The 15,243-nt window shown below is 37.1% G+C and overlaps 1 protein-coding gene across 1 annotated transcript in view; it reads right to left on the bottom strand.

Moving 5' to 3' along the window:
* The window catches only part of ROBO2 (roundabout guidance receptor 2), a gene marked incomplete at its 5' end in the record, with an annotated part of 530,965 nt that overhangs the window by 18,758 nt on the left and 496,964 nt on the right, over positions 1-15,243 (bottom strand). The window contains 2 exons of the mRNA XM_040621098.1: positions 6,399-6,604; positions 11,103-11,363. Of these exons, the coding sequence (XP_040477032.1) occupies positions 6,399-6,604; positions 11,103-11,363 (467 nt within the window). The remainder of the gene's footprint in view (positions 1-6,398; positions 6,605-11,102; positions 11,364-15,243) is intronic.

The raw sequence follows: 15,243 nt of genomic DNA, 5'->3' as shown, positions 1-15,243 counted from the left end.
TGGAATGGGTGTATTTGTGGGGAATATTTTAAAAGAAAATTTGCAATACACCATGAAGAAAAAAGTATATAACATACATTAAATATCTTCCATGTTGTAAAATTGTTACATTTATTTAGCAATCATTGATTTCACCTCTCTGTGGCTACCATTTTTGTTCTTTCTTTAGATTTAAGCATCAAGAATGATCTGAACATTTGTGTAAACCATTACAAAAAAAGAAGACAATGATAGGAAGGAAAGAAACACACTGATTCATGAATTAGAAAGTAAGCAAGTTTGGGGATAACTGGTTTTCTTTCACAAATGTAAATAGAAACATAAAAATTTAAAATGAACACCTAGTGAATAAGTTCAGGTAGAGATTCTTTACAAATTATAAGCAATCCATACCAATTTGACATGTTATAGCCCCAAACATCATCAATACATATTAAACATTTAATGAAAAATGAATTTATGTCACATAGCCAAATTTATTTGTGTTTACATTTTCAATCTTTGGAAATTTCTCAGGTTTAAAGTTGCTGAAAGGCCAAAAAATCTCAAATTTATTCAAGCTATTAAAGAAGAACTGCATATAGGACATTAAGTTGTTGCTCAAACGTTACTGAGCAGTAAAATACCATGATAAAGTGGCATCTTGCTGTGTCTCTATTACATCTTCAGCACTAAAATTAATTTATGATCAGTCATCAATTCATTTACATGCCGCTTTATGCTAAATCCTTCCTTGCTGATAAATGCTTATCCTTAGATCCATTAAGCTAGAGTAAAGTCTGTGCTTTATAATATGACCCTGCTAATTGTTGCATTACCATTTTTATGAGATACAAAAACTAGCTGTCCCTCATTTTTTCAGCCAATATTTAATCCAGGAACTCTTCCTATTAAGTGCAATCAGTCTAAATATCTGTTAAATAAAATCTTCAGCTATAAGTGTCTTTGGACAAATCAATCCAGATACTGACCTCTGCATAAATGTAGAAAAACACATCTAATCTTTAGAAATCCTTCTTTCACTCAAACATATTGAATATGCAACGATTCCCCCTACATTCCTTAGAGGGAAAGAATGTGTAATATGTATGAAAAGCAAAATAAGTCATTACAAAATTTCTTTCTTGGGACATATGGCACCTGTTAACTTGTCCCACTCAGATAAAATTGAATATATGCTATTCCCCTTTTATCTGTTAAATTCTGAAGTATACGCTTAATTTCTTTTTAAATACATCACAGCTGTTGAAGTAGTCTCAGAACAGGATTTAATTATTTGTAGACTTATCTCTGAAATTCTCATATTTTATATAATAGAATATATTAGATAATATAATATATTATCTAATTCTAAAATATTTTCCTTAAGTTTGTGCAACAAAAGCAAGGCATCAGGTCACACTTCTAAGTGGCCAATTCTCTAAAAGCTGTGTGGTCGAGGACGGTAGTGAGGCTGCCAGGTTTTATTGTTTTCAAAACGATCTGGTTTGGGAGTTCCAGTAAAAACCTCCAAAGACATAAAATACGGAAAATATAAAGCCATGATTTCCTTTTCAGCCCTAGTATTTATGTGGGGTCCAGCAGTTAAGGAAACTTTTATTCGTTTCACTTCATGGCACTCACTCTTCGTTGTACTTTCTGTGATCAGTGAAGCAGTTAGAATCTTGGCTCCAGGTACAGGACATTTTTCTTCTGTCCTCTCTCACACTGCCTTCTGTTTCTTTTTTCCTGTGGTGGAGTCATTAAAGTCAGGAAACATTTACCCTGGACTCCCATCATGGAAGATAGAGAAAGAAGTATTAACTCCTCTCCCTGTCCTGTTACCCCAAGATGGCGGATTTGGCATTCAGCAGGAAATACGGCAAGCATATTCCTGGAGACTGAAACAACTCTGGGTGTTTACTTTCTAGCCCCAAACAGAGTGTGATGTGCTATAATCAAGATAGTTTTATACTTTATTATAACCAAATAGGTTAAAATTATAGTATAAATCAAATTAAAAAGGAGATTTCCTATAAAAAGTGCTGATATAGTTGATTTTTGACAGCATGAGTCACTATAACTGAATATAGAACTAAATGTAAGTAAATAAATGAAAAAGTTACATCTAAAAATTAAGATTTTTTAAAAAATCTTGATTAAGCGTATAGGGGGTAAGGACCAATGTTTCCAGAGATAAAATTATATGCTGTAGTTGTATATATGTGTATATTTATTCATATGTGTACACACACACATGCATACACACAGAAAGGAAGAAAGAGAGACAGAGAGACAGAGACAGAGATCCATATGTTAAGTAATAGACCAGGAAATCATTTTCTTTTCAAATATGTTAAATTCAGAGACTTAAAAAAAAAAAAAAAAAGTTGGGCATATCCCGAGAAGGGATCATGGTAATTTATCTTAAGAGTAAGAACAATTTATTTTGAAAATTCTTCTGCCATTTATCAGGTGGGTAAACTTAAAAAGACTAAACCCTTCTGTGACCCAATTTCCTTATCTATAAAATGAGAATTAAAAAAGGGTGTGATAGTTAAGTGAATTAATATACGTTAAAACTTTAGGACAGGCGCGCCTGGGTGGCACAGCGGTTGAGCATCTGCCTTCGGCTCAGGGCGTGATCCCGGCGTTCTGGGATCGAGCCCCACATCAGGCTCCTCCACTATGAGCCTGCTTCTTCCTCTCCCACTCCCCCTGCTTGTGTTCCCTCTCTCGCTGGCTGTCTCTCTCTCTGTTGAATAAATAAATAAAAATCTTTAAAAATAAAAAAAAAAACTTTAGGACAAATCTTCAAACTTTTCTATAAAATGCCAGATACGCTATATTTGAGGCTTTGCTGTCCTTTTTCGTTTTTGTTTGTTCCATGTTTTCTTAGAATCCTTTAAAAAGGTAGGAAACATTCTTAGCTCACAAAGCCACAGCAGAAAAACAGGTGGCTGCTTAGGAGAGTGCCTTGTACCTACTAAGGGCTCTATACGTGCAAGCCAGTATTCTTGTTGTTGATAACATTATCATTATCATTATTATTATTATATCTAAATTCTTGGTCAACAGGTTGGAAGGAATAGGCATCTGATAAATGTTTGTTGTGGGAATAAATATAATATAGCAGGTTTGCAAATACATTTTCCACATTACTGAGTTTTGGAAACCAAATGTTGATTTCTCCCTAAAACCCATGTGTTGAAGCCCTAATCCCTAATGTATAGGGAAGTGGGGTGTTTGGGAGGTAATTAGGTTTAGATGAGGCCATGAATATGGGTTCATCATGATGGGATCAGAGACCTTATAAAAAGAGACTAGGGGTGCCTGGGTGGCTCAGTCAGTTAAGCATCTACCTTTGGCTTAGGTCATAATCCCGGGGTCCTGGGATGGAGCCCCACGTGGGGCTCCCTGCTCAGTGGGGAGCCTGCTTCTCCCTCTCCCTCTGCCACTCCCCCTGCTTGGGCTCTCTGGCTTTCTCACTCTCTCTCTGTCAAATAAATAAGTCAAATCTTTTTTAAAAAGAGAGAGAGAGGGACCAGAGAGCTTTCTGTCTCTCTCTGCCATGTGAAAACACAGCACACAGATGGCTGTCTCTCCCGGCCCCTTGATCTTGGACTTCCCAACCTCCAGAAGTGTGAGAAGTAAATGCTTGTTGTTGAAGCCAGTCTACTGCCTTTGGTTAGTTACAGCAGCCCAACCAGGCTAAGACATGAGGTCATGGGATATGGAACTACAGATATTTCCCTCTTTTCTTGCGTTTCCATTCATAAACCATTACTTCAAAATTGAAGATGTCTATCACAAATTACTCTGTTGTTATGAAAATGTTGAGAATTAATATAATTATTTCTTTATAAAGATGGATTCTACACCTTATCAGCTGCTGATATTACTTAATGGGGTTAAGGGTTGGAACGTAATATATCCAAGTAAAATCCTGAATAATTGCATACACAGGCTTATTAGCCCATCTCTGTATTATCATTGGACTATCATTCTGGTGGGCTTTAGAGTTTCAGGGAATGGAATAGAACTGTTTGTGCCATTTAATAAAAATGGGTATTAGTTTCATGAAAATGAAAATCCCTACCAGACGATTTAGGTGAAAGTAATGCCTGATTTCCTCATACCACACACAAATTTAGAACCCCAAGTAATTTACACTAAGATCAGAATCCTCTCTGTGGGCACTTAGCATCTTAAAAACATAAAAAGCCAATGGAAACAGTGTCTGTTTTATTGCCCACCTCATTTAGCACCATTAAACTAGCTTTAAGTGTCTGAAGAAAACATAAGCACGTTAGAATAATATACATCAGTATGTTGATTTCCATAACATTTGGTCTGTACATATATTCACCTCAGAGCCGTCTCTACATACATGTACATGTGTGCACACACACACACACTCCTGCATACATTCACATGCAGATATAACCACAAACCCTATCTATACTCTCTTACATACACATCCATACACTTACTCACACTTCCTACACACACACACACTTTTTTGAGAAAATATATTTACTCTTAATTTATATTTACTTATATTATACTTATGTATTAGAGGACAAATTAATCTTTGATCATATCTTCCCCACAAAGTTATCGCAGAGCCAAAAAAAAAAAAGAAAGAAAGTAAAGGGTTTCCTCTTTGGCTACTTTTCATAAAGTACGACTCCTTTACTGAGAAGATGTATTATTCATAGGGTAAATTCATCATGTAATACATACCTAAACACCCTGAGGTTTTTATACACGGCAGTAAGTAAGCAGTGAATTCAAGGAGGAAAACAGACTGTTTTCTTAGCAATAAAAGCTTCATTTGGAATGAACAGTATACTCACTACAAGGAGAAAGGCAGATCGGTTTTAACCACATTCACATTAAATACCCTAACGTGTTCCTAACAGGTGAGCATGGAAAAGTACGAAATGGCAGTCTCCTGATTTATAGATGTATTTATCATCTCTGACATTATGATACTTAATAAAAGAACTACATAGGCTATAGCTGCCCATTTTTGTGTTATTATTGCATTTTTTACTGCATTCCTAATGGAAAAGAGTTCAGTATCATTACTGAGATATGCAAAAATATGCAGAATTTTACCCTGAAGGAGATTATGCTACAAATTCAGGCAAAGGGGCTTAACATAATAGTGCACTAATAAGTTAGCTCTCTGCATTCAAAGATTTAAACTTTTGCTCTGCCACCTTCAGTTGGGTCTGGATTTCAAATCACAGCAGTATATCTGCAGTCCTTAAATCTTGATTAGCCTGGCAAGCAGACAGCCCCCAGGGAAGACGCAAAACAAAAAAAAAAGTGAACTCAAGCATCACACATTGCGTTATTCAGGAAGGCATACGGAGGAAACATATCGGTCCTTATCCTTCTCCATCACTGCCATAAAGAAGTTCCCAAAAGCGTTGGCTGAACTCTAACGCGTAGTGCAAAATCTGTGTGCGTTGGGAGGGACTGTGGTAAATGCCTCCAAGGATGAAGACGATATCATCAAGATAAATAACAGAAATGGGTGGTTTTCTGAGAAGACCCAATGCCATGCAAAGGCAAGATCTACATTTGTGGTAATTACGTCTTTATAGTCCTATAGGAGACATTTGTGTATGTGTCAAAGAAGGGATGCCTACTGGAATAGAAAGAGGAAATTTTTATGTTTCTCCATATTGATTGTGTACACATTTGGACTCAAGTTTTTTCAACAAAATGGGATAAACTGAAATCCTTGGCAATAGGTTGCAGTTCTGGGATCATCCTAGGAGAGTAGCGACCGCAACCTTTCACATGGTGAACAAAGCCAGAGGACGCTGGAGGAGTAAACAGCAAAAATAACTATATTTCTTGGGAGAGGAGCGATTATTGAGTCCGATGATATGAAATGTGTAAGTGTATGGCTTATCTCGCTATACATTTTCTCCACTCCAAAAATAATGCCTTGTGCAACCTCAGAGAGGCTCATTCTGAAGACTTGCTTATTTTCATCAGTGAATGATTTTACAGAGTGAAATATCGAGAAGCGTTTTAAGATTACATTCACTTTGTATGTTGCTCCTGATATACAAAATATATCATTTCTAAAGTCAAGGTTTTTTATGTAATAGACTTGGTTCCCCAGTAGAGTGAACTTTTCATGAAAGCCCTGGATATAATTGAGTTTTCTTTCATGTCTTTAAAGCTTTTTAAAATTCATGAATTTTCTTATCATTTTTGCAGCAAAGCAAAAGTATTTCCAAATCCTTTTTGAATTTTGTGTTTAATATTAACATATTTAAAATGTTATAGAAATAGCTGGAGTGGAATAAATCTTCCATAAGAAAGTATTTGATTTTTGATGCATTTTAATGTTATAAATAGGTCAGTTATTCCTATTAAGTCAGTTCTGTTACCTGTCACAGAGCTGTCTAGATTGTCCATACTGGATCCGGGCGTCTGCTCTAGTGCTCTCAGGGGCCGGGGCATTTCTAAAGCTTCCTCCTCATCATCAGCATCATCATCTGGAACATCTGTTTCCAAATCGGAAATCAAGGCTCCGGACATGTAACCTAATGGTGGAACCGGGGGCTGTGGAGGTTGATTATTGCTTTGAACGTGCCTGGAATTCAAATGGGGGAAAAAGGGGAATTCATTAACATCCTACAAAATTAAAATTAAACAGCATGTTATGGTGACTCATTTTATCTTCTTGCTATTTTTTTTTAAAGCTTTTATTTCTTTATTTGACAGAGAGAGAGACAGCCAGTGAGAGAGGGAACACAAGCAGGGGGAGTGGGAGAGGAAGAAGCAGGCTCCCAAAAGAGCAGGGAGCCTGACGCGGGGCTCGATCCCAGGACCCTGGGATCATGCTCTGAGCCGAAGGCAGACACTTAACAACTGAGCCACCCAGGCGCCCTGTCTTCTTGCTTTCTATTAACTAATTTTGGAGCTTACAGTACTTTTTTACATTTCAGCAGAGACAATGGGCTATGTATATACATGGCTAGTCAAAACACAACAGTATAGACTGTTACACTCTTCATTGGAATTTATGGGATAATATATGGAGAAAAAATACAGACCCAGCATTTTTGTGTAAATAAATCATCCAAAGGAGAATATGGATATTTGCCACAAATAACTGCTTAAAGCCCCCCTCTTTTTTTTTTTTTTTTGGTCCCAAAAGAATATAATAACTTTATTTACAGTTTAGTGTCAAAATTCTACTCAGCCTGTGTAGTCCATGTGACCTGCTGGCCTTCATGAAGAAAAAATGTCACACGAAGGGTTAATACCAATAACCCTTCTCCCAGCCAGAAGCACACTGCCTGTCCTACTTGGCTTTCCTCCTACGAGTCCCCCATGAACCAGGCTGAGTGGTTGTTTCCACTTTAAGCCAGTTTAAAGTAGAAATGGCTCCTTTATGTTCTAGCTACTTATTTGTGCCTTTGTTTTACGCACCAAAGTCTGAAATACCTCAAATGTAGAAAAGATTCATCTCAGCATTCTCAGCGTTTGGAATGGGAGGTATGCTAAGCATACCCTTTGCAATGCACGAATAACTTTAATCTCCACCTCATGAAGTAGATGGAACTTGTATTATCTATCCCCTTTGTCTCAGAATCTGTTAAAGTGAAGTTCCAATTTAAGCAGCAGTTTCAAATAGTGGGGCTAGCAAAATGGGGAGCTGGACATTGGGGTTCAGTTGAATCATTTTGTGACTACTTAAGAGTTTCTTGTAAATTATAAATGCCATGATATGTATGAAAGTCATGGTTTTGTTACTGTCATTAAGGAGTGAATATACTACATGTCTTAACACATTGTCTTTTCTTTTCGCCTCGATACAAAGTATTTAAAAGAGTCTATTTAAGGCACATGTAAGTCAACTGTTAGGCATTTTTACCCTAAGTTTTTGAATTAAAGATACAAGATGATTTTTAACACTTGCATTTTTGGGGAAAATATTCCATTCTTCTGGAATTTGTTTAACATCAGTCTCCCAACTGCATTCTTGAACTGGCAAAAAACTCCAATGTTAACTAGATTCTAAATCTTTCAATGTTAAGACAAAACAAAAGAAAACAAAACCCTAAGATGTTAGTTCTGAGAGCCACATCTTTAATTTAACAGATCAGGAACCTGAGGTCCCAAGCCCTTATCTGGCATTCATCATAGCTCGCTCATGCAAAAATCAGGAAGTCTCTACACTACCAATACAGAAAATCTTGAGTGTTGATGACATCTTGTCTCAAATTCTGTTTGTGAATCAAGGATGGACTGAGTCAAGTCACAAGCAAGGGAATGTAAGGTGATATTTACATACATGATTCATTTTCCTCTAATGGTGTGCACTTTTGTCCTGGAAAGGACCAAAGAAACCGACATTCCAGTCTTACATCATTGCTAACACCTCTTGAATGGAACAAATATACATTAAGGCATAAAATATACTCCTTGACTTCAGCAGGAGTAGGAGATAAACTGAAATAGGAAGAGGGTGCAAAACATTTATAAATCTCTTGTAGTGACAAGCACTGTGCTATGCACTACATGGGTCAATATGAACAGAATCCCTGGAGGTGGAGCCTGGGAATTAGCATTCTTAAAATGCTCTTCCTGTGATGTTGATGTGCAGCTCAGATGGGGAGGGCATTCTATTCCTGAAGGGCAAGATCCTGTGCGAGCACACACAGGCTCATAACTCTTACAAAAGGCGCTGCTAATGACACCCTGGAGGATTGTTGGGCTACATAGAAACATACTCAGTGAAAGAAACAGGGTTTGCCCCATGGGTACCTGGAGCAGGTGGAGAACTACTTTGTTCACTCATGTAGCCAATATCTATGCAACACACACTAAGGGGAGTGCTCTTCTAAGAGTGGAAAGACAGCAGTGAACAACTGAGGTAGAAACCCAAGCCCTTCTGAATAATCACAGCTATAATACAGCTAGATACTGGACTAGGTCCTGTTTAAGAGCAAACTCATTTAACTTTTTTTTTTAAAGATTTTATTTTTAAATAATTTCTACATCCAGCATGGGGCTGGAACTTACAACCTTGCAATCAAGAGCTGTGTGCTCTGCCAACTGAGCCAGGCAGAACTCACTTAATTCTCACAAAAACTGTGATGTGTAATAAAGAATTTGACCTCGCCCAAAGAGAACTTAGGCCTTTGCCATGTGCTCCAGGGAGATAATCTCTAAGTTCTAGAATGTCCTATCTGATAGAAGTGTCTTTGTTCACCTGGAGACCTTAGGCTTCTCCAGAAAGTTTAACAATGTGATTTACGGTAGGGGCTTTCAGTCACATGGTATCAGCTTGCCTTCTGGAGGGGCTAAGATCGAGGTCAGCCATGCAGACAGCCAACCATGTCTTTGTGACAAAGCTGCAAGAAAGACCATGAAACCCAAGGTTCATATGAGCTTCCCTGGTTGTCAGTACTCCATGCATATTGTCATACGTGGTTGCCGGAAAGTAATGCTATCCACAAATCCACTGGGAGAGGGCAAATGGAAGTTCTAGCTTTGGAACTTTCCTGCACTCCTTCCTGTGCATCTCGTCTCTTGGCAGATTTTAATCTGTATCTTTTTAATATAATAAACCATAACTTTCAGTGTCATGGTATTCAGTGAGTTCTATGGCTCCTTCTAGTGAATTTTTGGAACTGAGGGTGGTCTTGGAGACTATGCTCTCACATCGTATATGAGCTCATTGGTATTAGCATCAGCCTTTCACAAATGGGAGGTGGAAGCACAGAAAGGGTAAGCAAGTTGCTCACTGTCATACAGCAGATAAGTAGCGAGAGTGCCAGTGGTTCCAACCACAACTGCCCTCAGTAAAATACCAGACCAGGCAATCTGGAATATCTGGGGGTGGTACATAGGTATCACTATATTGTAAAGTTATCCAGGTGATTCCAAAATGCAGGCAAATTTGACAGCACCTGAGCTAGAATCTGTGCCTTAAATGACTAAAGTACATGCTTGCATTAGTTAACCTGAAGGAAATCCTTTGGCTCTTAAAGCAGTGGGCTCCAGCGTAAATAGTGGTATTTTATGAAGCAGCCTAATGCAAAAGAATGCTGTTTAACAGCAGATTGTCCTTGGCCTTTGAAAAAACATCGGATGATTGAGAAAAAAAAGTGCTTAGAAACCTCTGGTTCTAAGAAAAGAACCTATGTTCATAATAAGCTTTATATGATTGGCCTGGTTTTACTGTCTTTTTGCTGTATTTTTTAAAGAAACAGTTTATTAACACTGAGAATGAGATTTATCTCATTATCAACTATCTTAGTATCTAAAACTATCAAAAAGAAAAGCAAATTCTATTTCATAAAAATTTAACATCAAGCACATCATGGAAATCAATAGAAGATAATCAGAGGTATGTCATTGCGATTTCAAGAGTCAGACTTAATATGTCACTATTTGGGAGAACAGAGAGCACATGAAAAAACTTGTACAAAATTGTGAGATCTCGTCCTATTTGTATTCTTTCCATGCTTGCACAGCATATCTAAGTAGATTGCCATCTCTACCCAGGAAAGGGTGTGGATTGATTAGAAAAAAGGAATTTGGGATTTGTAGTTTATTCTAGGTTTTATTTTTTAATGCATCTACTAATATTGCTGGTTTTTTTCTGTCTCATTTAATTCAGCCCAGGGATCTTTTAATAACTGACACTGACCATATGTGATTTGCAGAAGCTTACATTTACATATTCACAACCACATACAGAATTAATCACAGGCACTTTGAAGAATCTAAAAGGAGTCTTTTATTATGGCATTGGAAGTGAGTTCAAGGATAAGCTAATTGCAGCTAACCTGTAAATTAGAAAAGATTCTGGTGTAGCCAAAAGCCGTTTACCCTGAAATTCAGCAGATCTGAATTCTTGCTCCGGTTTACTCTTTAACCAGTTCTGTGACTTTAATCAAATTACTTAACGTTTCCTTAGCCAATTTCTTTATCTGGATGATTAATGAGTTGCACAAAACCACTTCTAAACCCAGCTGCATAGTTCTATGAGAACTTCTTGTGCCTTGATCGTAAGAGAACATTTCCTTATCCTTGTGCTGAAGGCCTGGGTCCCCTGACCTAACGAGAATATTTACCATGTTTGCTTGGCTATATCAAACTGATAGGCTCTTGTCAACTCATCCAGGTGAGCTTGCAGCATGGGCTGCATCTCTTCCCGAGGGGATGGAGTAAGAGTTGCAGTGGACTGCTGTCCAAAGGAAATAGCAGGAGAAGAAGCCACGCCTCGGACAGGAGGGGTTGGGACACGATCGTCATCTTCTTCCAGTTCATCTTCCATACCCTGGTGTAAGTATGTTTGTACTGGTAATGGCGGGCACCAGCTATCACTGTCGTATCTGAAATTTAATGAGAGAAAAAAGCATATTGACACACACACACGTACACATGCACACAATGATACTGGCAACACACGACAACCACAACGGTAACGACAGCACCCACAATGTTCTCTCAGTTGATTTCGTCCTGAATTCAATTTGTCGGTGCTCCCACAGTAAATCACCTGGCTGTTATCTTAATTTCTAATCATAATGACATCTGCTATCTCAATATCTCAATTTATTCTTGGGAGATCTTATTAGCTAATTGTTACCCCACAGTTACAAAAGGCAATAACTTCCCAACAAAGTTACTCACGTGGAAAAACCAAATTGCTAATTAAAGACAATTAATGAATTAATTTAGTGCTTATAGATTTAACTACTTTCTTCTGCTGTTCATCCTTGTATACCAAACAGAATACGCCAATATTGATCATCAAAGAAGTGTCTGAAAATTTTACTTACTCTTATTCTAGATCTATGCCACCCTTTCAGTCCATATGACATGTCAATCATTAAGACTTTGTGCTACAAAATGTATTCGATGGCCCTTTGATGCTTTTAGCTCTCTAATTTTCTCAGTGGAAATTCATGCCTCCCTGTATCTTGACATCTAAAATCTATGAAACAGAAGTTCAAAAGCTAGCCTGATAAAATACATATTAAAAAGGAAAATAATAATTTATAAAAACAGTATGTTTTTAAGGACTCTGGTCAGGGAATATAGAAAATTAATCCAAACAGTTTTCATTGTGACACAACATCAGTGGCATTTCTATTTACATCTTCTCCATATACTATTGTTTTCATTAACCAAAAAGATCCTAGTGTACTTTTAAAAGGAGACTTAAGGATAGAATAAACAATATTATTGAATGTAATTGTCCCATAAATTCCACTTCTTAAATATCTATTGAATCTCCTACTTCACCTCTACTTCCATAATCACAGATCAGAATCATTCTGATGTGAACTAGCCCATTGGCATTCCTGGTCTCTTATGACATCATCTTTATCTCTTTTACCTATCTTCCATACAGATAATGGGATTATATTTCTAAAATATTCATTCACATCACACCTGTGCTTTGAATTATTCAGTGATTATCACTAATATAAGAAAAAGTTCAAATTCATTAGCAGGGACTAAAAGACCCTTCCCCCATCAGATCAGCCCATCTTTCTAGCTTAAATCCGCACTATTTCCCCAACATCAGCCTCCTGTATATTTTTTTCTGAATTCTGGGTCTATATATAACTATTCTTGCATCATCTGCCTGTGAGCTCCTGCTCTTTCTTCGGGTCAATTCGAATGTCCTCGGTTTTGTGAAGTCTTCTCTGCCTCTGCCTTATGGAATTGATTACAACTCTAAAATACTTATATTGTGGTACTCCCCATACTCTATTGGGATTATTATTTTTTAAGATTTTATTATTATTTTTTAAGATTTTATTTATTTATTTTACAGACGAGAGAGAGAGAGAGAGTACACAAGGGGGAGTAGCAGGCAGAGGGTGAGGGAGAAGCAGGCTCTCCACCAAGCAGGGAGATTGATGGGAGACTCGATCCCAGGACCCTGGGATCATGAGCTGAGCTGAAGGTAGATGCTTAACCAATTGAGCCACCCAGGCACTTCTATTGGGATTATTTGTTTCTGTTTTTTCTTACTGTTCTATGAGGTCTTTAAATTCAAGAACTCTGTAATTCTCAACTTTGCGTTTCTAGTACCAAATACAGTATCTAGTATATAGATTTCATTAAAGAAACTAAAAATCAAATGCATATTTAAAAAATATATATATATGTCTTTTATACTGTAGTGTAATATATATATATATATATATTACAGGTGTATATAGTGTATCTTCTCCCTTACAAAAGCTGACCTGTAAATGCCCAGATGATTCTTGAATATTTTTTGAATATTTTCGATTCTTGAATATTTTTTTAATATTTTTACTCAAGTATCTTTACTTATCTTGTTTAAAATGGAATTTATTTAAAAAGCTATACATGGATGTTTGTAACAGCTTTATTCATAATTGCCAAAACTTGGAAGCAACTAAGATGTCCTTCAGTGGGTGATGGATAAATAAACTGGGACAAAATTCACCCTCGGGCCAAATTCAAAGCTTCTCCAGATAACGGAAAATTATTTAGTGCTAAAAAGAAATGAACCATCAAGCCATGAAAAGAAAGTGAAAGAAGCCAATCTGAGAAGACTACATATTGTATAATTACAAGTATATGACATTCTGGAAAAGGCAAGACTATGGAGACAATAAAAAGATCAGTGGTTGCCAGAAGTTAAGGGAAGGGAGGGATGAATAGGCAGAACATGGAGGATTTTCATGACAAACTGCTCTATATGATTGTAATGGTAGATATATGTCATTATACTTGGTCCAGGCACACAGAATGTACAACACCAGGAGTGAATCCTAATGTAAACCATGGACTTTGGGTGATACTGATATATCAATGTAGGTTCATCAGTTGAACAGTGTATCACTTTCGTGGGAAAGTAGATAGTGGCAGAGGCTATGCATGTGTGGGGGCAGGGAGTATATAGGAAATCTCTGTACTTCTTGCTCAGTTTTGTAGTTAACCTAAAACTGATCTAAAAAATAAAGTCTATTTAAAAAAATCCTTGAGTTGATCATTTGTATATTCCACAACCATGTGTCAGGAAGCTGCATCTATTTACAGAGCATGCAATATCCAGTAGGGTAGACTGATACCAAGCAAGGAATCAACAATACCAAGTCCTACAGAACTAGGGAGAAGGTAGGCTGAAACTAATTCAGGGGGTAGGACAAGGCTATGCTGACTATAGGAAAAATGGATATTTTAAAAGGTGGCCCAGAGAAAAAGAAAAGATAACAGTATTTGAAGAACTCTAATAGGTAAGAGCTGACAAATAAAGAGAATTGGCCATAGTTGAGGCAGGGGTGGTGAGGATGTGCCAGATCACACAGGGCCTCATCAGCCCTGAGAAGGACTCTAAGTGATGGATAGTCACTGAGAGGTTTTTTACAGGGAATCATCTGTAGCTGTTCAATTTTCCTCTCTTGTTGAGGCTACCTGAATAATCTACCTCGGTGAGCTGTGAACTGAAGAGCTTGTTTCAGCAGCCCTGTACACTCCGATAGGAATATCTCTTCCAAAATGTCTTTTATACTGTAGTGTAAACAGGCACACTTTAATATGTTACCGATAGTGATTTTTATATACTAGAAAATACCATTGGTCAAACTTGTATTCCATCAAATAACTATCTAAGTACCAATCTGACCTGAAAAAAATACATTGCTCTAAAATGATGCCATTTTGATCTGTTTCATATGTTGGAGATCATAGTTAAGATTTCATTTGGAAAAAAAAAAGAAAAATTCTGTTATGTACAAAGTTTGCCACCCATGGTCCTGGTTAGATTCAGTGCTTCTTGTTTTTCCCATCCAGTAATCAATCCTTCACACCATTTACCAATTGGTCTATGAAAACATCAGAATTGTTTGAATAAACATTCACTTCTGCTCATTCTATTCTTTCCACTAAATATGTCTAAGCCTCAGCCTACCATTTTAGATGGTTTTTCCAGTTTCTCAAAAAGAATTTTCTACTCAAAATAGATTGGTTTGTTCCCTTCTTCTTCTTCTTCTTCTTCTGCTTCTGCTTCTGCTTCTGCTTCGGCTTCTGCTTCTGCTTCTTCTCCTCCCTTTTCTTCTTCTTCTTCTGCTGCTGCTGCTGCTCTTGTACTTTTCCATCGTGGTCTATTAGTTTAAGGTATTCAACTTATTTTGAATGAACTGTATTCTTCCAATTTCACCTACCTTAATCTTACAAATCCTTCAAGCTACAGGCTATATCCCATAACTTTTATAAACATTTCCC

The sequence above is a fragment of the Ursus maritimus genome, unplaced genomic scaffold (assembly GCF_017311325.1).
Source record: "Ursus maritimus isolate PB19 unplaced genomic scaffold, ASM1731132v1 scaffold_4, whole genome shotgun sequence".
NCBI classification, from domain to species: Eukaryota; Metazoa; Chordata; class Mammalia; order Carnivora; family Ursidae; genus Ursus; species Ursus maritimus.
This window is presented reverse-complemented; position numbering and strand designations above follow the sequence as displayed.